Here is a 24,427-nt window from a genome sequence, read left to right on the forward strand (position 1 = left end):
CATTAACTTGTGTTCTGTTCAGTCCAGCTGGAAGCAGCAGCTCCTCATGTGAACAGCACAACAATACGTGCATTTATGAGGATTGAGGAAGAGAACTCGATGTTCTTTCACATGTAGCCTGAAATATACCTGAAAGAAAGAACCTCTAAAGTCCTTCTGAACACCATAAAAAATTCCATTCTTTATTTGTCCACATGATGTCGCTCTTGCTTCGTTACAAATAGTGCACCTGCCATTGAGCCCAAATTGGTACATTAATCCCAGTGTATATTAAACACTAATACTTAATATTCAGATATAATTTAACACACAAACGAATGCGAGAAAGCCGTGTTAATTGGGAATTGAGCTTTTCCTGCTTTCTGTATTTCTGTGCAGTCAAGGGAACATTCAATACAACACCCTCGCAACACAAAGACGCAAAAGGGCAGATGCCTGTAGGGGTCTCGACTGAGTTCTCCTGCTCCTCCTGCCTGACTCTCAGCTTCAGAGTCCAGCTGTGAGAGCAGAAAGAGCAGATTGGCTGTAGTGCCCTGCTGCTGTGTGCTGACCTTTTATATACATCGGGCCGTGGATAAAAGCTGCCCTTCTGCAAAGATATATAGTTTCTCTGCTCACACCTCAGTGTGAAGGCACTAATTACAGTTTTGTCGAACGGAGCTTAGAGTTCTTAATTAACAAGGAACTGTGACCGTCAGCAACCGAACGCACTGACGTTGATTTGGTCTCGGTTTTCCCCTCGGAGGAGGTAACCTCATTGCCATTTGAAAGGCCAAGAGATCATGGATAGGCTTAATGCCAAGTAATGCTGGGAAAGATTATTCATGATAGCATGACTTTTGCTAAATGGATTTATAAATTAAAAAAGAGTAATTAAGACATTCTCCTGTCAGAAAGTCTTATGTGACCTGAAAGCTTCATTACTAGGTGATCAGAAAGACCTCATTCATAGGAAAATCACTCAGGCTTCCTTTGGCCATACATTCCTCCAGACCTCCAGGCAAAAATTAATTTCAGAAACCTGACTTTTCCACCCATACGTGGTTCTTTGCCAAATTGTTACCAATTGTATCAGACGTCTTTGGATGTATGAGCGTGAAATCGTCACTTTATTTGAACTAGGAGACCCAAACGTGTTCCAGCTCGATGAAGATCTGGTGTACATGGGTTGGAGAGTAAGATCTCCTGTTATAGAGCTTCTATTAAACATATGAGTTCTACTCACATCACCTACATCAGAACTTGACCTTAATAACGCCCTTGTTTCTGAATGAGCACAAATCTCCAGCTTTGGAACATCTTCCAGAAGAGTGGAGGTTGGAGGCACATACATCACTGGATTCTGGCGATCGATCTTTTTTTCTGCTAATATTAACTGCAGCAAAAACTATTAAAATCTGTTTTGTATTAATCAGTAAATCGTCTAGCATTATCCCTCATCCCTGGTCAGAGTATAACAGCACATAGAGCCACTCTCTCAGACATTTTCTTTAACAATAATGTTCCTTCTTGGGGTCTCTGAAAAGATTATTACTATTATAAGGTCTCAGGCCAGCTAGCTTAATGCTAGAGAGACACCATTAAAACCTCATCATCTCAGCTATTGTGAATAAATATTAAAAACCTCTTTTTCAGGTCGTCTCGTGAGGAAGCCGTAATGCTTTTAATACGCTTCCTGAAATCGGAATGAGGTCACGATCTCACGCGTGCGTAATGAGCTAATCCGTTTAATGCTAACTTTGTGTCACCCAAAGAATAGCTCTGTGCCTCCTCACAGGCAGCGGACGCCAGCGGGAGGGGATATAAATAGGGTCCCTAATAGATTAATTAGGTTTCCGTGATTTGTTGTTCTGTTGTTTTGAAGCAGACACAACAGCTGGAAGAAAGACTTCCCAAAGCGGTGACAAATAACAACAATTTCTGTAGAGACACAATCTTTCCAGAAAGAGAGAGAGAGAGAGAGATGACAAAAGACTATAGGCTACGTCTAACTTCATCTAACTGCACCAAGATTTAATTTGGGTGACATCAGTCTACTGTAATAGCATTACACGCTTCACCCAAATTATGATCAATGCAAAGCAAGAATGATAATGTTATCAGCCGAGTAAAAGGAATGAAAACTTTTTGTATTTGAAACCCGTCAGAAAGCAGCTTGTACACAAAATCAGTCTCAAAGCAGAAAATTTACACTGATCAGGTATTACTTTATAACATTCTGAGTGGTAAGGTGAAGAACACTGATGATCTCTTCATCATGGCACCTGTTAGTGGTTGGATTTATTTATTAGGCAGCAACATTTTGTCCTCAAAGTTGATGTTAGAAGCAGGAAAACGGCAGGAAAGGATTCGAGCGAGTTTGACAAATTGTGATGTCTAGACGTCTGGGTCTAGACGTCTGCAGTGGTCAGTGTCTATCAAAAGTGCTCTACGGAAGGAACAGTGAACCGTAAACCGGTGACACGGTCGCGGGGGGACGAGGCTCAGTGATGCACTTGTGGAGCAAAGGCTGGTCGGTGTGGTCCGGTCCAACAGACGAGCTCCTGTAGCTCAAACTGCTGTCACGACTGTTTTACCAGCAAAAAGGGGACCAACACAATATTAGGCAGGTGGTCATAATGTTATGGCTGATAATGAATATTCATTCTTTAAAATTGTGTGCTTCTTACTTTGGTTTTGGGGAAGAACAACACAAGGATGGAAATGTTCACACAGCAATTTTACAACATTCACTGAACGGTGCAAAAAAAGAACAAAAGATCCAGTGAGCTTCAGATCTGCGAACGGAAACGTTTTATTGATATGAAGGTCGAAAGAGAATGATAAACCTGGTTTGAGATGACAGAAGAACAGTAACTCAGATAATCAGTAGAATCTCAGATTTAAAGAGCTAAAGACCACATCAGGTTGCTGAGAAAGCTGAGGTTGTGATCTGGTGTGATCTTTAACATCTTGAACATTAATGTGACAGAATTTGGTACCAGTGTAATGGATCTAACCTGCTTTGGGTGAAGAGTAGAGCTGGTGGAGGTGGAGTGATGGTGTGGTGAATGTTTCTCATGATGAATTGTCTGAGTGTTAAAGAATTTTTGGACATTTATTCCACTGGAGCTGTGTCCAGTTTTGACATTTGATCTTGTAGCTTATCATACAAACATGGATCTCGAGTCCTATTTCGAGGAACCAATCATTTGTTCTGACTGTTGGCTGGATGTTCTCCGGGTGTCTGATAACACGTGTAGCAGCACTGCTCCATTTTAACGAAGTGACAGAAGCAACACAGAAACACAGTTTCTGCAAAGACCTATTGAGAGCATGTTCTACTGCTGTCCGGTTGCTGAGAAACGCTAATGCACACTCGTTTGAGCTGTGGAGGTGAATTCATGGCAGGAAAAAAAAAAGAAAATGAAAAGAAAGGAAGAACCATCCCTGGTACCAATTAGAGCCTGGACTCTTTTTTCACATCTCAACCCACCTGCGGCGTCTCCTACTGGGAAGTATAGAGGCAGGTGTGACTGCTCTTCTGCGCTAGTAATAAACACCACTACTGTGCTACAGAGAAGCTTTTAACAATCAGAGAATGAGAGAGAGAGAGAGCGCGAGAGAGAGAGAGCTGGGTCACTTCAACCCTCGTTGGACAACTGTGTGGGTGTCAGGAAAAACAAGAATAAGCATCCAGGGTACATTCTGATGTTCCAGAGAGACTCAGAAAAAACCCCATAAGAAGCACAATCCCGAATCCAAGGACAATAATAAATATGTTTTCATTTTTTACAAACTGTATGAGCAAAAGTTTGTGGACACTTACGCATAAGATAGTTATGTGCTTCTTTTTGAACTCATTCCACATTAAGTCTCCATTTGCTGCTATAATAAGCTCCACTATTCTGGGAAGATGTTTCACTAGATTTGTGAGATTGTAAGATTTGTGCTCAGATACAAGGGTGTTTGTAAAGGCAGGTACCGATGGAGGTGAGATGAGGAGCCCTGGGGTGCAGTCAGCATAAAAAATGCATCCCATTGGTGTCCAATAGGGTTTATAGCTCCATAGCAGGAGATATAGTTCGGAGACTTGCTCTGTTTACAAGAAAAAACTTTTTGTTTATCTACGGTTTCCTCACTATCACCTTCAAAAATGTCTCCTTGCACAGAAATACAGCGCTCCCAGCATTCCTGCTACTTCTGGAATGGGTCTCTGAACGCTGGATCTCCACAACGGTGTCAAAGCGGAGAGCTTCCGATGTACACAGGACGATGGCTTTTGGCACACTGACTTACAGTGCGAAGTTCGGTGCTCCCTGTGACTTTGCGTACAGTCGTGTGCTGCCATCTGCTGGCGTTACAAAACTAGTCGTGAAACGTTTTCTCACCTTGTATGTAAAATCAATGTAAAAAGAAAGATGATGCAGAAGTTATTAAACACAATGCAAAAGATAAATCTTTATTTATTAATTTTTTTTTCAGCTTGTGACAGTAAAAATTGAACAAGTGCAATTACGACAAAACCGCATCCAAACACTTTTTATACAGTTGTAAAACCCACATTGAGAAGGTGCCACACTAACCCTGTAGTGAAATACACGTGCCACTACAATGCGACTGGTGCGAGGCGTACACTAGTTTGACCGAAAGGCAACTTCTCGCCGTCATGTTCCCATTGTTCCTGCACCACTCGAGTACGGTCTCGGGCGGAGTCACCACCTGTAACACCGACAACACGATCACAAGACGCTTTCTCTTCTAACACAATGTAATGGCGACACAACAATGTGCTTTATTGCGGGTTGACTAACTACTCGCTTCGACTATCATTCCTATCAACTCACCTCAAATCAGTGCACGTTTTTCCACGTGGGAGATAAAGCTACCGGCAGGATTTCTACCAACGCTGCGTTCACATTGCTGCCAAAGCAGAGTTTTAAGGTCATGAAGAGAAGTTAATGTATCAGTATTTCGTGCTACAGATTTCTACTTTGGAAAGATTCAAATCTACTGTCCATTTTTGCGAGAATGTGAACGCACCATGAGGCTAGGCTAAAGAAAAAACAAAACTCTATGAGGCAACATTACCACATAATCAAGTATAATTTGTTAGAGACGATATCACACACACACACACACACACACACACACACGTGAAATCCACCGCACGTTTTTTCTAGCATGACCTATTGCTTTATCTGTCAACTTCAGTAGTTCAGATGTTCTTCACCTTATTGCGAGAATCGTCGATGTTAATGTGTGGATCAGACACCAACATTCTAACAATATTTTTCAAAGCCACGTATGTATAAATGTCTTTAAAAAAAAAAAAAAAGTACAATATGCTTTTTTTTTTTGGTCTTGAGTTTCCAGCCAATTGCTTTGGACCAGTGCAATCGTTGAATAAATAAATGATCTTCCTGCTGAGACGTCTAAAAGGAACATTCAGTATTTCGAGTTTGCTGCAGTCTGTGTCACTGCGAGTTTCACACACACTAGAGATCTTCTCCTTTACAACAGGACTCTTTGCAGTTGAATGGTCAGAGACAGTGTTTGTCCTGTAGTGCAGAAAAGGGGTTGAAGAGATCCTCACTGAACATCAGAGTGAAGCAACAAACAAAACAAAACAAAAAACCCACATCACATGGAGAAAGTGAGATCAAGTCGGAGTGTCCCTCTGTGGAGAGTCAGTGAGCTTCCTGTTGGCTATTTCTTCTTGGCTTCTTCTGCCCTTTAAGCACAGAACATCTTAATGAGTCAAGCTTCAAGTATCTGGAGAGAGAAAACACAAAATTCAATTCAATACAATTGAATTAAATTCTATATATTTTTCAGCCATTGTTTCTGACCTTCTATGTCCTGGAGAACTTCACATGACCTCTGAATGTGTGCTGTGATACACTATATACTTTCCAGCCACATCCCCAAACTGTTCCCACATAATTCGAGCATGAGAATTCCCCTGTGCACAAAGCCAGCTCCATGAAGATCTGCTTTACATAGGTTGGAGTGGAAGATCTCCTGCTATAGAGGTTCTAGATCACCTTTAGGGTGAATGTGAACGCTGACTGCACCCCCGGGCCTCCTTACCTTCTCACCTACATCACTTTACCAACACACTTGTGGCTGAATAAGCTCTCTTTAGTGCTTTAGGAACATCTTCCCAGAAGAGTGGAGGCTATTATAATAGGAAATGACGACTAAATGTGGAATGAGATACCAGTCTTATTTTCAGGTGTCCACAAACCTTTGTCCATCTAAAGTATTTTTCCGCATGATAAGAATATAAAATACAATCTTTGTGTTATAGAACAGAAAGAAATAGTTTTGTTGGTGTTTAACTGTAAATCTTGTGTCTAATTATATATTAGTAATGAAGTCTGGAGGGAAGAACCAGAGATTCTCCTCATGCCTAATTAAAATCTTTCATTGTGCTTGTTTATTCCGATGATAAATGTCTTGTTCGGTGCAGCAGGCTGGTCTTTGCCCTCTCATGCACGACAGAATTGTTTCAACCTGGGTTTTTCTTTGGCCCAGTTTGGAACACGTCTCATTATTAATGTATTGCGGAGAGCTTTTAAGTGGTATAAGGGCCAGCCGGGTTTAGTTATATGCGAGCGCTTCGTTTTCAGAGTAATCCCTGAGCTGCACGTGGTCTGTGATGAGAAGCTAAAATATCCGAGTCCGTCTGGTTTAAGAGCTTCATTTTAAATGCGAACTGAACACATGTCCTTAAATCCAGGTCTGCCTGAGCATGCTGAGATGAGTAGCTGGAGGTTATCATCCGAGCCTGTGTTATCTAATACGAGGGTTTACAATAACTTTGGAGACCTTGATCCTGAACATCTAAAACAAACTCTACAGACAAAAGTTTATGGACTCCTTTGTGTTCAAGTGAAGGGAAAATGTCCTGCTAACACCCAAAGATGTCCAATACATGTGCCCTCAGGTTTGTATAAGAATCACATATGCCTGGAAAAAAGACAAGACTTTTTTTTCCGAAATTGTCGATGTATATATTGTTAATAGATTCGATTTCTTCATAAAGAGGCTACAAAACAATCTGCAACTTCAGAAATGCAAAAAGGAATGCAGTCCTCATGAGAGGAAGAAGAAAACCTAATATAAACCCTGTCTGTAATATTATCCTAACGTTACAGGCTCCACATTTCTTCTTGAAAAGCCTAACAAATGCAGTTCAGAAGTGCATCTATCTCGCTCTGCACCACGAGCACCTTCTTCCCGTCTTCAAAGGCCAAGACACATCATTACATCTCACGCTAGATTCCACTTGCCTTCCTCAGATCATGTTTCAGCCCAAGTGGATCGCTGCCATCTTTGGAAATAAATTATATTCGGTGGATTTTATTTATTTATTTTTATGTCTGTTAGATTTACTCCAGCATTAGATTAGAAAACTACATGTCTATAGAATACATTTTATCAGTGGTACAAAGTAAATATAAGGAGTTTTTATTCTGGGGTCCACATACTGTATCTCTCATCTCCAGGAACAAGTACTCTTAGATCTCATAGATTGTATTGTTATACATTGCATTGATTTAAATGATATTAAATTGTCTAAAGGAAAAGATTTTTCATTTAGCTTCAGAATGGTCCGTTTTTTTTTTTTTACATCGTTAACCTTCTTAGTGAAGTCAGACGTATGAAACATATGGCAGAGAAGAATAGATCTTTCATTTTCAGATTGCGTATCCCAGATGGTAACACCTTTTATCTTCCAACAGCAGCCAAGAATGCCTTCAGCACTGGCAAATTCTCAAGACATAGGTGTCACTGCAGTTCTGGGAATGGCCCACAACTTCAATAACATTTGTTCAGCAGGGTGCTCTTTTTCACCGACGATGACGACGAGATCTGACAAATCGTTCCCAGCAACAGATGGTCTCGTATAGATACCAGGTTTTCTAAACTTCCCAATTATAAATAAGCTTAATTGATAATAGACTGATTAAGCAGTTGTGTGTGTTTAAAAAGAATATTTTGGACTACTAAGAATGTAGATTGAAGAGAGCCAGGTTTATGTAGACCACCATGTTCTCATGATAGCATCATTTAGTTAATACTGGACATCTACACTATATGGACAACTGGGCATATGATTAGTATGTGCTTTTTGAATATCCCATTCCACATTTAATCCAATTTACTCTTAGTCAGGTCGAGTACTGATGTAGGTGAGATGATCCAAGAGGAGTTTAATAGGATTTGACCATATAGTGTATATGTAACCTGCAGACATGGTTCTCAACTCCACATGATGCTACAGTGAAGTTTGTGGAAGACTTAATTTGGCACAATTAAACTGGATATTATTACAAAAAATAGATAATAATTTAGTAAGCAAACTCACCATGCTGTGGAGGTCTGGAAGGTCTGGAGGGTAGGACTCTCCACCTCTCCCCTTAAACTCTGTCTGGGATGATGTTGCTGGTGTGGACCGTGGCTCAGGCTTGTCCCTGAGCTCGGTTCTCCTTCCTGCGTAGTGGCGGCGCTGTGCCACTGGCTCCTGGCCTGTTTCAGCCACCGACCGCCCAGTCCCCACTTCTCCAGATAGACACGACACACCTCATAGTTCATCGCTGAATAGTATAAGAAGTCCAAAGCCAGCAGAACCATGACGAAGAAACCATAAACCCACACACCAACGAGGGCGGTGTAATTACTGCAGAGAACAGGACAATGCAAAGCAGGAGAGTAAATTATACTGGTACATGCCATATAAAATCATGAATATACAGTAAATAAAATAAATATAAAGATACTCATTAATAAATAAATATAATTATATAATGAATAAGTAATAAATATAGTGCTCTCCGTTCAGCACGCATTCTCACGTGTAAAACCAAACAGCATGTGGTGTCAGTGGTTTGCCACTAGAGGCAGTCATAATGACAGCAGACCAAAAGCTGGAAAAACTATCAGTATCGAATTTTGCCAATCTGAAGGTGGCAATTATTTTATTTATGTTTGGGTTTTTCGATTATTTTACACATACACACACACACACACACACACACACACACACACACACACACACACACATACACAGTATACTGTATATATAAAAACATAAAGGACCACCTCCATATTATCTGAACTGCACTAACAGAAACCATAGCATGTAATTATTACATTCAAAATGTGAAGAATGGTATTCGTTAGTAGTGCAAATTGTAATGAGTATACTTTTTTTTGGTCGAGTGCTTCTACAGTCACTGATGTCTCTTCTATCATTCAGTTCAGCTCTAAAGTGCAATATCAAATTGAGAGGAGTAAATTGCCCCCTGATAGACTAAGCAAATAGATGATGATGACGAGGGTCTCCCTGGTGTAATGTAAACCAATATTATAATAATGTAATATAAAGAATTAAATTATTAAAGTCGATAGCATTCATTTTTATATTTCAGATCTCTTTTAAAGATTATGGGATATCAGTAAATTACAGTGAGTTCAATTAATCTGTCTCTAAACAAAGTTTAGTAATTTCAGGAATGAAGTAATATATCCAAGTGAGATCATTAAAACCGAGACCATAACATAAATCTGGTCTGAGTACAGACACCATATGACTGTCTGGACTGACTTGGGTACTGAATGTGGTACTGACTATGGACACCCTGGAGACTCAAGTGAAGCCTGAAGTGTGAAATGACATTTCTACACTTGCTTAATCCCATCACTATGTTACAAAAAAGTATTAGGACCCCTGACTTACTGATCTTTCCCGATAGGTGAAGGTTATTATAAAAGCAAATGGGGACTAAATGTGGAATAAAAAGCACATAGTCATTTTATTTTCAGGTGTCCACAAACTTTCGGATCAATAGTTTATATAAAAATGAATGCTTAAATTAAGAGTTGCACAATTACTATTGCACTATTACACTCTGTTGCCATGTACAGTATGTAAAGACCACCATTGGACAGTGGACCACATGTATCATATTATAGATATATGCTTTGTTTATTCCAAGAATTTAAATACGTGGATATAAGCTAGTGCTAATACTACTATATCTGCATTGACATGTGAAGGAGAACATCTCTCTGTTTTCCTTCCCTCTCTCTTTCTCTCCCTCTTCCCCGGTATTACAGCACACACTGGATTCCAAGACACACTGAAGATCCAGAAAGCTACCTGACTCCTCTCACGTCTCCCGAAAATTGACACCAGGCACCCGGAGACTTCGCCAGAGACTTAGCTTTAACACCAAATTGGGATAAAAAAAAAAAAAAAAAAGAGTATAATGAAAAAAAAGGATCTATTTTCCATTAACTCTTTGGGTCAGATTCAGGAGCTTTAGTGCTGTGTTTTTATTTTTGAAGTAATTGGGTGGAATTTTTGCTGAAACATGGCAACATTCATGCCCGTTAGTCAAATCTTGGCTACGGAGCTGACATTTAATTTTGTTGCATTGTAACAGACAGCTGTTGTTTATTCTTACGTGCTGCAGGAGTCTGAATAAATCACCCTAAATGATGTATTGAAGAACGTTTCATACTGAGACATCACCATGCCTAAAGTTTTTCCAGTATTATACCAGAGAAGAGTTTCCTTCCCAAATTTTCTCACGTGAAATAAAGATTAATATCCCAAGTTCTTACTGACTTGTGAGTGAAACCGTCAGACGTGGTGCTGAGGTTGAGCTGCATGACGCCCTGAAACTCGGTCTCGTTGCAGCAGTACTTGAAGGCCGTGTTGTTGTGGTGACAGCAGAATATGTAGGTCTTGTTGTCGGAGAGGCGAGGGCAGTGAAAGCCGAAGTGATAGCGCCCTTTGTGGTCCGAGTAGGGCTCGCAAACTCTGAAGTGTGCTGAAAGAGCTGTTCGAAGACAAAGGATGGAAAGAGGAGAGAAACTAAAGGTTGGAATTTCAGACGTACAAGTGAGTGTCTGATGTCTCTTCCTGTTTTTTTCCCTTTCACATTTAAAATGCCACATTCACAGGGCACCGATACAAATTTCCATTACATACTTGGGTATTATAAATGATTATTGAATTCTCGTCCTGTGCTGTCCCATACTCATCACATCCAAAATAACATGAAGCAGTCCTGACTCCTGTAATTGCACTGAACTGACATGTCCTGATGATCTGTCAAAAGTTGTAATATCTGACGAATGGCGGAGATGAACAGCTTCCTAATTCTGCTCTTCGTATACGGCGTGTATGTGTATGTTTGCTATCGAGTCTCAGCTGCTTGCCTCCAACATCATATTTGGCTTTTAACAGGAGGAGTGCGGACCACGCCATCATTTGCATATAGATTACAGCTGTGAGAGAATGACGGACGGATAAATTAGAAAGACAGAACAACTCACTCAGGCCCTCTTCCTTTTCCAGAGAGGCTTTTTTTTGTAATAAAATGTCCGGAAATAAGGAAGATGTGATTCTTTGTCTAGCGATTTATCACCTATGGATCCAAAACTGTTCAGGACACAATGCTATACCCAATAGCAAGATTACGACAATGTCATGACCCAACATGCACTTCTCATAATACTGCACATAAAACTCCTGGTATACCTCACAGTCTAGTGTTGTAGATTTGTTTCCAAAAGTATTGGGACACCCGACTTTTACAACCATATATGGTTCTTCTTCAGACTGTTACCACAAAGTTAGAGGTTCATATAGGATGCTTTTGAATAGGCAGCATGACATTTTCTTTTCAGTGAAACCTAATCTGAGACCCAAGTGAGTGAAGATATGCAATACATTGGATGGAGTGGAAGATCTTGCGTGGCCTGATTATATGGATATCAACCCTTTGGGATGATGTTTTTTTTTTCACTCTGACTGTAACCCCAGGCCTCCTCATCTTGCCTACAAGCCGGGAATAGCAGGAGAAGTTATTTGGCCCTCGGATGTGTAGCTATCAACCGACCCGGTAAGAAGTCAAGCCGTAATACAAGGTTCTCGTATTTAGGGGGGGAAAAAAAAGGAAGCGAACGAGAAAGCCAGGGATATGAAATGAAAACCACCTGTTCAGCTCTGTTTTTCTTCTCCGATGGCAGCCAAAAACAATCAATGTGTTTTTATTTTTTTATTCGCTGCATTATTAATGCTGTGCGGTGTTTTTGGTGCTATTAGTATTCGTTGATTTTTTTCTGCATCCAGCACTTCTCAAACTAAGACGCCAATGTTAAATGAGTTTTTCTCAAGCGGGTGTCTGGGTACAGAGACACCTGACAGCCAGCTCGAATACCTGTCTATATCTCTCTCCATGGTAACTGCTCAGATGTGTGTTTCATTCACAGAGCTGGCTCGCAGTGCAGTTAGACACATGCTGAAGTGATTTAGGAGGTAACAACACCACACACACACACACACACACACACACACACACACACACACACACACACACACACACACACACACACAGTGCCTACACCCTCTCCTGTACCTTCCCCCATCTATTTAAAACTGAATTTGGCACATCCACCAGAGCACATCCTGCTTCTTCAATCCACTTACTCGCAGACAAAATTTGTAGAAATTGTCACGAGCTGCTGTGAGTCTCTTTGAACTCCTCTGAGCTACAAAGAAGAAAAATCCTATGCCCCATCTGTAACCCCGTTCTTGCTCAAACTGTATTTATTAATGCCATCATGCTTACATTGGAGTGCAACAAAACTCCCAAAGTGACCACGGTTGTAATTTTATTATGCTACTCTGAAGCATTTTAATATCATTTCAGATAATTTTTCATACATTACATTTAGTCACCAGGTGTATGGTGTTTTTGGCTGCACCTTTATTCTACCAGATAAGTAGATTAATTTCTATTTGGATCAAGAAAGATATGTTTTTATTCAGAAGGGTCTCGTGCTCTGGTAAACCTAGACGGTTGGCTCGCTGGATTTATAGAGGTTAAAATCCTCTCATGAGAGTTCTGGCCAATACGGAGACTCAGCATGTGTTTGCTGGCAAGACACTTTGGGTGTGTGAATCAACCTGGTTATGATTTTATAATAAAGGCAGAGGTTTTTTTTGCTCGTAATAACTGCTTGACTGACTGTGAGAGAGATTTTCTTTTAAAAAGATATTGAATAATTACAGATGTTTTTTGGAAAGTACTGCTTGTCCTCAAATAACTTTGTATAATTGTGTCCGTCTCTGTTCCAATTACGATATGGCTGCCTCTGGAAAAATATAGGAGGATACGTGATATCACAGGCGTTTCGCAGGCGTTTTGGAAGGGGTCTCTTTCACTGATGAAGCCGGATGGCAGATTGATAAATGAGTTTCTCCTCAGGAAGGATGAATTTCTTCCATGCTAGGATTTTGATAGGATTTTCTGTTACTGAGCTTTATTTCCCAAAATGATCTGCTATAAAGTCATGTATTGTTTCCTATATGAAGTCAAATGCAGTTTCTCTGCTTTATTCATTCGTTTATTTATTCATATTTAGTAGTTTCTTTATCCTGGCCAAGGTTAGAAGATCCGTGTTGTTAGATGTTACTGATCAGCCACATTAAAACCACCTGCCTTGTATTGTGTAGGTTCTCCTTGTGCCACCAAAACAACTAAACCATCAAGATATGGACTTCACAAGAACTTTCCAGGAAGTTCTTTAAGATCTGTAAGTTGTGAGGAGGAGACAACATGGATCGGACTTGTCAACAGGATCGAGATCTGAGGATGAAGTCCAGGAACAACGTGCTGCAGTGTGGATGTTCATGCGCTCCACTAGATTTCGAGGCCCGGCAGAGGGCATTAGTGATCATCCAGCTACAAAAGGATCAGACACTGATGTTGAGGAGGTCAGACAGTCTGGGAGTCAATTAATGGGGTTGAAGTTCTTCCACTTCAACCTTTACATTAGCAATGCTGAGTCTATTAATTCTAAATATCCTGTTCATAATTGGTCTCAACCATAGATGTTTATTTAAATGTATTACTTTGTTTTGTTTCTGTCAGTTATATTTTTAACGAATGTATTTTTTATATATGTCTAAAACATCATAGTTTGTTGTTTTTTGCTGCATCCTGCAAGATCCTAACTTGATTTAGGTGTATTAGCACGTAGTTATCTCACATGTCTTTTAATAAATAATAGAATACAAAAGAAAACTACAAAAATCAGTTTTTCACTCTATCTTTGTAATCTTATCTGTTCTCCAGTGGAGCTCACCTGCAGTGGAGAGCAGGAGGAAGATGACGGCCAGGGTGTTGGAGGACCAGTGCCCTCGCATGGTCATCTCTCTGTCCTCATGAAGAAAAGCAGGGCGCAGGAGAAGGAAGGGAGGCGTGACCTAACACACACGCATTGCTTCCTTTAGTCTGCTTACGCTCGTCATGCTGCAAACTGTTAAAAAAACAACAAAGACATACTTAGTGACTCTCAGTAATCACTCACTCCATTAGTGTCTGCTTTTTGAACATCCTATTCTGCATGGGGGTCGCATTCCAATTCATCCCAAAGGTGTTCAATAGGGTTCAAAGATCTATAGCAGGAGATCTTCCACTCCAACCCAAGCAAAGCAGATCTTCATGGATAGATCTTCCAACACATATTTAAACACATATGGCTGGAAAAGTCAGGTGTCACAATACGTTTGCCCATATATGGTAAAAAAAAGGGGTCAGTAATTTGTTGGAGGAAGTAAACGATGTCGGAAACATAAGAGACACTTTTTAAACATAAACAGATTTTTACACTCCTTCAGCTTTATTGAAACTCTGTGTAGTTACAATTACATTGTGTTTTATATTTGTTATATTTAATGATCTCTCTCTCTCTCTCTCTCTCTCTCTCTCTCTCTCTCTCTCTCTCTCTCTCTCTCTCTCTCTCTCTCTCTCTCTCAGCTTTCCTCCAGGAATATATTTTGTATTTTACTTTCTGCCAACATTTAGCTCAGCTGTGTACTGGCCAAGGAAAGAAAGGCACTCCAGCTCAGTCATCCAGGTCATTAAATTGTCTAGGAGTTGTAAGTCAAAGCGATTGAAATTCGCTACGAACTCTATGCATTTTTGCATCTCATCTGAACTGTTGAACTCCGTCGACTGACTGCCAAAAAGTCCTCATGATTCTACCGCTTTGATTACAGGTACAGGTAAAACTCATGTCTTTGTCAGGTTACTAAGCAAAACTTTTCTCTAGTACACACACTCCCCTCAGTCCCACATGTCTACCTGACAGAAATGGTGGTCTGTAATTTTTTTTGACCTTTTAAGACCTACATTTGCAGTGTCTGAGCATTTTCTATTAGTGTCAGGTGTCCTGAGAGCCTAAAATCAATACACTCTCTAATATACACACCACACTGCAATGACCACTGCAATGACAGAAATAATAGATATAACAAACGTGACCATTTCCGAAGTTTGTAAAAGTGTTTTCAGTAGAATAAATCCATTCGTCAGAGCTGCTGCTTTTACACACATTTCTAGATTTTCAATGTGTATAATTACCACATGTAGAAGTTATAAGTACATGGCATTCCACATTTCATCCCAATTTGCACTTAGAATTCCGGGAAGATATTCCACTAGATTTTGAGAAGGGAAAATTTCATGCTACTGCATCCAAAGACCATCTGAGACAATGAAGTGCCTTAAGCAAATCTGAAAGCACACAATGACCCGAACCTGTTCTAGCGTGACACAAAGCCAGCTCCATGAAGATATGGTTTGGAAGATCTTGAGTGCCCTGGTATAGACCTATAAACCCTATTGATCACATTTGGTAAGAACTGGTTGAGTTGTTTGTTCGAATTTGTTTTAACTCATTATTTTTAGGGCCTGACTGCTATGAGCTAGTTGGGTTAGCTTTTTTGATTAGCCTGTTGACTAGCTTGTTGGCTAGCTCGCTAAGTCCAGCTACGACTAAATATTCAGCTGATTTGGCTTATCAGCAGTCTTTTATCAGTGTCTTTTTTGTCTTTTTCACCTCTTGTGCACTGTCGATAAAGTCGGTGGATGGAGTCAACACACCTGCGATCGGAATGTTTACCTTCTTCTACCGTTTTAACTTGTCTCTAATTGCTACTTGACAATTTGGCAACAGCAGCATGGTGTATTTTTAGGGTTTATGTTTGCTTTCCATTGGTGTCAGACAAAATACAATGGCTTCAGACGTGTGAAAATATCAGCTCGGTAAAAGATAGAAATACGCATGAGTATAGTTTGATATTATTAAACTGATATGAATTAAAAAAGAATTCAACAGATGCATTTTACACAGAGACCAGAAAAAAACATGAACAAGTAGCGGCCTGCTGAGAAGCCAAATGTTCTCACTTATTGTAAATTTAGCAGACCTGAGGGGAGAAAAGAGTAGTTTTATCCAAAAAATAAGTGATAATCACAATATCTACATAAGTATTGGGACACCTGATATTCCCAGGAATATTTGGTTCTTCTCCAAAATGTTAGCACAATGCTGGAGGTAAAGGAAATTTTCCTTTTCTTTTAACTAGGAGACCTCAAACCTGTTCCAGTGTGACAAATCCCCTGTGCACAAAACCAGCTCGATATTGAACACTTCTGAGAGGTATTGGAAAGCAGACTGAACCCCAGTATCTCCTCACTCTTTATCAGAACCTCATGGAACATCTTCCCAGAAGATTGGAGATTATTATAACATTAAATAAGGACTAAATGTGAAACGAGATGTTCAACCGATCTTATGCGTAGGTGTCCTTAAACTTTTGATCAAATATTGTATTTTGAATATAGTCAAATATATCTAGTATTCCTTTATATAGGATTCCAATAAACTAAAAATGAGATGATGACTTGCAGTAATACACTATTTCTTCTCAAGCTTGTTCTTTAAGCACATTTCTAGAAATGCATTTTTCGATCATTTGTGCATATCGATTAGGATCATTTGATAAATTGAAAATGACACTTTATATGCTATGTTATAATTCTACTAATATTCTGCAGCCCTTACTCATTCATGACCATGACAGTTAAGCAGGTCTGAGCGGAGATGATATACTGTACACTGGAATAACACAGAGGCTGTAAACAGAGAACAATGCTTCCAGTCACAACACAACTCCTACCTCTCAGCTCCATGAACTCCCAGACAGTAAGAAACTGGAGACAAACATAAAAGATCGTTTTCTTTTATGATTCCCAACACACATGCTTCATTTTTCTTTTTACGTCTAAGTTTTTACAGAAAAACTCACGCCCTGAGGTGCTCCTTAAAACTCCTACCACATAACATGCGTTATAAGGACAAAAGTTTATGGACACCTGAGCAGAAGATTGGTATGTGCTTTATAAACATCCTATTGCACATTCAAACCCCATTTGCTGGTTATAATTTGCAGACATTTGTACCATAAGGGTGTTAGTTAAGTCAGTGAGGTGAGGAAGCCATGGGTCATTGATCCAATTCATCTTGAAGGTGTTCAACAGGGTTTCTAGCTCTATAGGAGATCTTCCACTCCAAACCATGTAAAGCATATCTTTATGGATTTTATTTTGTGCAAATTTAATGCTAGCACAAGGAAAGAGCCATGTAGGGTATATGCAAAAGTCAGGTGTTCCAGGCGCCTTTTAGATTTGAATACGCCAGACCTTCTCAACTCTTTCCTATGACTATAACACATACATTAAAAATACATTAAAGCTTGAAATGAATGAGCTACAACAGCAAAAGATCTCAACGGGTTCCTGCTGTAGCTAAACATCAAGTTTGGACATGTTTTGCATTATGAATATATCAATTTATGTGTTTGTGTGTGTGTGTGTGTGTGTGTGTGTGTGTGTGTGTGTCTATTGTGCTGCTGTCACATGATTGGCTAAATAAATAATTGTATGGGTGTATATGTGTTTCTAATAAAGTGACCAGTATGTGTATAAATAATTCCATGTTCCTACAGAGAAATGATTTCCACTAATACAATGAGAGAATATAATGTGGAATACTCCAAAACGTGCATGCTAATGGTAATCAGACAAACATCAGACAAGCACGCTAAGGCAGGGATTCTCCGTTTGATATACTAGTCGGAGTAAATACAAAAGCGCCAGAGCAGATGTTCCTCTGACACATATGGAGCACAAAGACTGGAAGAAAAACATCTTGGTGAGAAAAGCAGATGCGTGTTCCTCTACGACACGGAGGGATTCCACAAGGGACATCTGCTTCCTAATGCATGCTGCAGCCTTCATTCACTCAGAGAAGGTGTGTGTGTGTGTGTGTGTGTGTGTGTGTGTGTGTGTGTGTGGGTGTGTGTGGGTGTGAAAGAGATAGACAAGTGTGGCAAAAAGGGAGTGGTATGATGCAATAGTTTTAATGAGTAGTGTTTCACTGCAGCTCAGAATCCTTTTTGTCCATTATTGTTCTCTCTCTCACTCGTTCTCAGCCTAAGTGTCGATCATTTCTCTCACCTCCTTCACTCTCTCCATTACCTTCACTCTTATCGATAAATCTGAGTTCAGTTTACCGCTACACTAACAGCCCTTGCACTCCGAGTTGACAGTCTGTCATAACGCATCTCCATGCCAAACCACCCCCATGTTCCTGTCGAAGCTCCTAAAGGAAACTCATTAGTTATAATAAACATGAAGGCAATCCGCAATCTCACACTAACGATCTCGCGCTCGCACCTACGCAACGGTCAGTTCGTTGTGCTTCACAAATTGTCTTAAATCGTTTTTCTGCGCACACACAAGCAAAGGTAAGAAAAAAGAATTGGTGGAGCATCAATGCTTTAAAGTTACGGTATGCCTTAATAAATACCCTATATAGACCGGTTTGGGGACACGTGAGCATTAGATCGAACATCCCATCCCACATTTAGTCCCATTTGCTGTTATAGTAAGCTCCACTCTTTTGGGAAGATGTTCCACTAGATTTGTGGAGATTCAATCAGCTACAATGTTGTTAGTGAAGTCAGGTAGTGATGAAGGTGAGGTGAAGATGCCTGGGGTGCAGTCCAGCATTCACATTCATCCCAGAGGTGTTCAATAGGGTTTAAAACTCTATAGCAGAAGATCCACTCCAAATCATACAAAGCAGATCTTCATTGTCTTGCTGGAACAGGTTTGGGTCTCCGAGTTCAAAAGGAGATGTCCAAAGACGTCCGATACAATTCTGTGCCTTCAATAACAGTTTGGGAATGAACCACATATGGCTGGAAAAGTCAGGTGTTCCTATATTTTTGTCCCTACAGTACAGTGTAACTCAGAGGATCATAATCGTATCAAGAACAAAGTTCTGCCAGCATTTCATTCTGGTTCTTGGACTGTTAGTACCTCGTGGTCTGCTGCGAATTTGGACATCTGCTGCGTGTCTCGGATTTGAACCAACCCTCTGGTTTTATATGCTAAAAAAAAAAAAACACAAACAAATGGCACACAATAATGTCCCATACACACACACACACACACACACACACACACACACACACACACACACACAGGGCCTGGAGCACGCAGTTACCTTGGATACACACAGAGAGATAAAGACAGCAAAGTATTTTATTTTTAACTACGGTGATTATGATCTCTTTTGTGGTGATGAAGACATGAGACGCTCAGGTGGACATCCCTGGAGACGGAGGGTCAGAAATTGACTCTGTTTTGATCACGCTGGAGTTTTTCACACTTTCAATGTTGTGTAGTGGTTAAAAAAAAAAACAGGTTGGTACATTGAGAATGAAACAATATAGTGATACACTGTGTGGATAAAAGTATCGGGACGTGAAGGACGTTCGCTAGCGTGAGATTTTTCTTTCAAATGAACTAGAAAACCCAGACGTGTTCCAGCATGACAGTGCCCCTGTGCACAAAGCCAGCTCCGTGAAGATCTGGGTTGGACTGGAAGATCTCCTGCTATAAAGTTCTAACCTTCTTAAACACGTTTGTGTTTAATTTGGACATGATACATGTACAGCTTTGAAAAAATTGGATTAAATTGAAAAAAGTATTGTGTCCTTGGATGCAAAATTGCATTTATAGGGAGTTCCACAGAGAGAGCTGTGTGCATGCTGGACAAAACCCTGCCTGCTCTTTCTCTCAAGGCCAGGCGGGAAATGTGCGCACAAGTGAACAAGAAACAGAGACAGAGGAAGAAATGCCTAAGGAGAGAAAGAAAGCTGCAGAGAAAACGGAGAAAATGAAAAGCGAGGAATGAGTAAGAACATTGCAGATGGGTCAAGGGAACAGACTAGAAAAAGGATGAGCCAGAACGACGGGCAGACCAACAAAAATGGGACAGGTAACAATCAATCTGTTGTGCTCTGAACTCATTATGAGCTTCGTCCTGATCTGTCATGCAGTCGCTCTTCAGAGAAGATATTCGTAATTATATTAACATTTAATATGATGATTTTTAAACAGGAAGCTGTAACAAGGCAACTCTCTCTCTCACACACACACACACACACACACACACACACACACACACACACACACACACACACACACACTCAGTGTCTTCATATTAAACATCTCCTCCGCAGCTTTGTCACATGCTCGCAGCTCAAAGAAGCCCGTCTAGATTCAAAACATCCGCAGGGCTGCATGCAAACCCGCTCTGAATTTGAATAAGTCACTGTTTACCCCCCAAACTTGAAACGACAATGCACAAGAGCAACGCTGAGAAAACACGGCACAGCGGCTTTCAAGAAGCCTGAGATTTCTACAAAGCTTCACAAGTGTCATAATGCCAAATGAGGTCCAGAGCAGGTGATCGATCTCCTCAATGGGCTTGGATTGGACATGCTCAGTGTTATCTGATCTGTCTGAAACACACGAATCATCCGAGATTCACATCTTTTTCATCCATTCAGCAGAATTAAGAGATAAATATCCATCCATCATCTTAAACATGAGAGTAAACAGTCCTGGATATCTACTCTATTAGACAGACCATAATAATAATAATAATAATAATAATAATAATAATAATAATAATAATCAAACACGTTTTTTTCAACATCATGTTTTTCTTTCCTGCTCTAGGAAAATGCGGTTCCTGGAATTATTTGATATCTTCTGACTCATTACACTTAAAAAGGAAACACTGATCAACACGTCCAGATGAAATGCTCGAGCAACGTCAGGGCTCTGGTTTTCGTCAACGGTGCGTCTTCAGGTGGAGGGATCACGCGGGGAAAACCCTCTGACTGTTTGGTGACAAAAAATAAGCTTTTGATGTTGTCCATCTTTGAAGTCCTGTCATCTTTTTATTAAATATTATTGTTACCAGTGCATGAGTTCTTCCAGAAGAGTCTGAGAAGTTTCATTCGGAAGGCAGAGGCTGATGGTTTCCTTCAGGAGTTTGGTGTGATCATGGGTGGAAGAAGAGATCAGAAGCGTAAGAGATCAGTAAACTTCTGAGAAAATGTAATCTCTCTCACACACACACACACACACACACACACACACACACACACACACACACACACACACACACACACACACATCAAAATGTCTTTTTATCGCCTACCTAAGTGGATTTGTTTACACTCACCCACTGTTCACCTCATCAGCTCTTAGTAATGCAAGACAAATGTGTGGATCGTAACCCGAATGCTCCACACGTTCACACAGAGTGCACTTTATATCCAACACTCAGCTTTCCCACTACAGCGGCCCCCAAAAGTGATCATTACACCAACCACAGCAGGTCATTCTGCAAAAATGGCATGTTTGCTGAGCTGCAGTTCTGCTATTTGTAGCTATACGATATCAGTTCATAAATTCAACTCCAGAATAAATAGATTTAGCATCATAAATAAGTTTCTCTCTTATATATGTTTATCCATAATGAGAAAGCCAGAGGTGATTACGGTGAAACTCCTTGAGATGAGATGAGGAGGAACCAGACTCTCCTCATCTGAGTGACCCCCGCATGTCCGTTCACTATAGCGTCATTATAGCACACGAATCACAATCACAATCCATCCTCCGTGTTTAACCCTCTACAGTCACCTTATGGATTATTAGGTTTCTCATCCTCAATAGCAGGAAATGGTTTCCAACTGAGAAAAACTCCATCAGTTTGTGGAGCTCCATCAACCCTTCCAAAAAAGAGTTGAAATAAAAGTCTTTTTGTCATGGTGGTCTCTTCCTGGAGGCAAATCGACCCCTGCTGTTTTGATATGATGGCTAAAATATGACTATTAATGCTTTTTGTTCGCTTCCTAAATGTATGACTTTCCATGGCCGAGGTTCTGGTCCTACTTTTTTTTTCACCTTTTCTATCAAGATAATGCTTCCGAAGGGTCTGTGCACATCAATAAATGTGTTTTGAAAAATGGGTTCCAGGGAGAATTGAGCACTTGGGATCATTTGAAATAGTCTTAAAGAGCAGAGCGGAACTGCCGGTGTGACCATCAAACACTGAGGCTGATGGAGCCCCTGGGAGAAGGTACTACTCTTCATCACTCCATCTTAAAGTGAACTCGTCTTCACTGCAGTGGCCCTGACTGCTCCAGGGTGGGTTTTGCGAGGCCGATGGCAGAACCACTCGGATTTTCTCAACAAGCACATAAACATAACAACAGACAACAAAAACGCCGATCAAACTCTTCTGAGATCCAGATGAGACACGAATGAGCCTTAAACATTTAGTACAATGTGCTCATTCAAAAAATCTCCTCACATGCCACAGATCCACTTATTATATTCAATAACTAAATCTTATATATATATATATATATATATATATATATATATATATATATATATATAATTTTTTTTTTTGTGTATTTTGTATATATAATATACAAGTTCACTTTTTACCATAAGGATAAAAACAGTGATTTTACTAACAATGATATAAAGCATATGAAATGATATTATTCGTATAATTACATTTTAAGTCTTCAAGGTTTATTTTATTATCCTAACAATGAAAAACATGCAAATTAAGAGAGCAAGTGAACGTTTTCTTCCCCCATCCCTTAACCCTAAACACCATCCCCCTTCTGATCCACGCGGAGGAGACTACAGTCGTGCATCATCTGACGTTAGTTCAGAAGGCTGTTCTCTTCTCATTTGCACATTAAAACGTGGACAAACAACAGCCGATGTGGAATTTCTCTTTCATCAGGACAGCTCTTTAGTCGTAGCTGAACACGGAGATTCATTAAACTGCGATCAAACGCAGAAATTCAACCGGATTCGTTCAGACACGGATCAAACACTGTGTCTTAATTTTACACTTTCCGAAGTCGAGCAGGAGAACGTCTGTCTGATTACACACGTTATAGACAAAAGTATTGGGACACCTGACTTTTCCAGGTATATGTGGTTCTTCCCCAAACTGTTATCACAAAGATGAAGGCACACAAATTGGATGCAGTAGAGTGACATTTTCCCTTGCACAAAACCAGCTCCAAGAAGATATATGTTGGAGTGGAAGATCTCCCGCTATAGCACCGAGCACTGAACCTCTTTTCAGAGGAGTGGAGTGAAGTGTCTTTGGAACACTAAATAGACTAAATGTGGGTCTTTGGGCATTTTTTCTACATAGATTACAGGGTTTCGGGCAGACGAGTTGGTCTGCGTGTGTCTCCGGTGTCTCTTTGGTATGAGGGTTTCTCCTGCGTGGACGCACATGGATGAAGTTACGTTCTGCCTGAAAGAACCACTTCAAAGTGAGGAGTTTTTGTTTCCAACTAGACCCAAAGCTCTGTGTCTCTAAATGCTCTTTTATTATTGAGCTACCACTACTCCCACTGCCAGTCGCAATCCGTGCCCAGAAAGGAAAACACACAGACACACAGAGACAGCAAAATGTCCACATACCCATGCAAAATCACACACACACATTGTGAACATTCAATAGAACTTGAATAAGAATCTGGACCAGAAGCGAGCAAATCATTCAATAAACTGATCTGATCAAAAGATTTCAACAATATATATATATATAAAAAATGCACCAATATTTCTAATGTATGTACAAAAATATAATATATGCACAAGATCCTGACCAAAAAACTTCAAGTGAAGCAAAGTTGTTTTTAAAGTTGTTTTTAATCCAAAGCAGAAATGTGCTCTTACCCATGACTGAATAAAGCTGGAGCCCGTATTCCTCCTGTTTCTTTTTTCCTTTTTTTTTTTAGTTTGCAGCCTCGTGCAGGATATTGAACATGTTCTTCATGCAGCCTGGATAGAGACAGTCCACTGCTCTACACACACACACACACACACACACACACACACACACACACACACACTCACACACATTCTACTGCTGCAGCAGCTGTGAAGTAAAAAGCAGTTAGGAGTGTGTGGGACATTCAGAGTAAACAAGTAGAGAGAGAGAGAGAGAGAGAGAGAGAGAGAGAGAGAGAGAGAGAGAAAGAGAGAGAGGGAGAGGAGGAGAGAGGAGGAGAGAGGAGGAGGAGGAGGAGGAGAGCTGCACACTTCCTCTGCACTCAATCCTGCACCCACACTGGTAATACAGAGTGAGTGAGACTGAGAGAGGT

At 40.3% G+C, this 24,427-nt stretch overlaps 1 protein-coding gene across 4 annotated transcripts; it reads right to left on the reverse strand.

The window, feature by feature from the left end:
* Window positions 1-4,412: 4,412 nt before the first annotated feature.
* On the reverse strand, window positions 4,413-24,427 carry shisal1a (shisa like 1a; the record flags this gene model as incomplete). 4 transcript variants are annotated; one of them, XM_083527916.1, is made up of 6 exons in its annotated part: window positions 24,168-24,427; window positions 24,000-24,127; window positions 14,152-14,325; window positions 10,622-10,835; window positions 8,357-8,668; window positions 4,413-5,754 (listed from the first exon to the last, which is right to left on the reverse strand). In XM_083527916.1, coding segments are annotated over exons 3-6 (594 nt in total). In that variant the 5' UTR covers window positions 14,219-14,325; window positions 24,000-24,127; window positions 24,168-24,427. The 4 variants fall into 4 exon arrangements, with proteins under 4 accessions (XP_083384042.1, XP_083384041.1, XP_083384040.1 ...); XM_083527915.1 differs by having other exon boundaries at window positions 24,000-24,393; XM_083527914.1 differs by lacking the exon at window positions 4,413-5,754 and having other exon boundaries at window positions 8,353-8,668; window positions 24,158-24,393.

Source organism: Silurus aristotelis (genome assembly GCF_946808225.1).
Source record: "Silurus aristotelis genome assembly, chromosome: 24".
NCBI lineage: Eukaryota > Metazoa > Chordata > Actinopteri > Siluriformes > Siluridae > Silurus > Silurus aristotelis.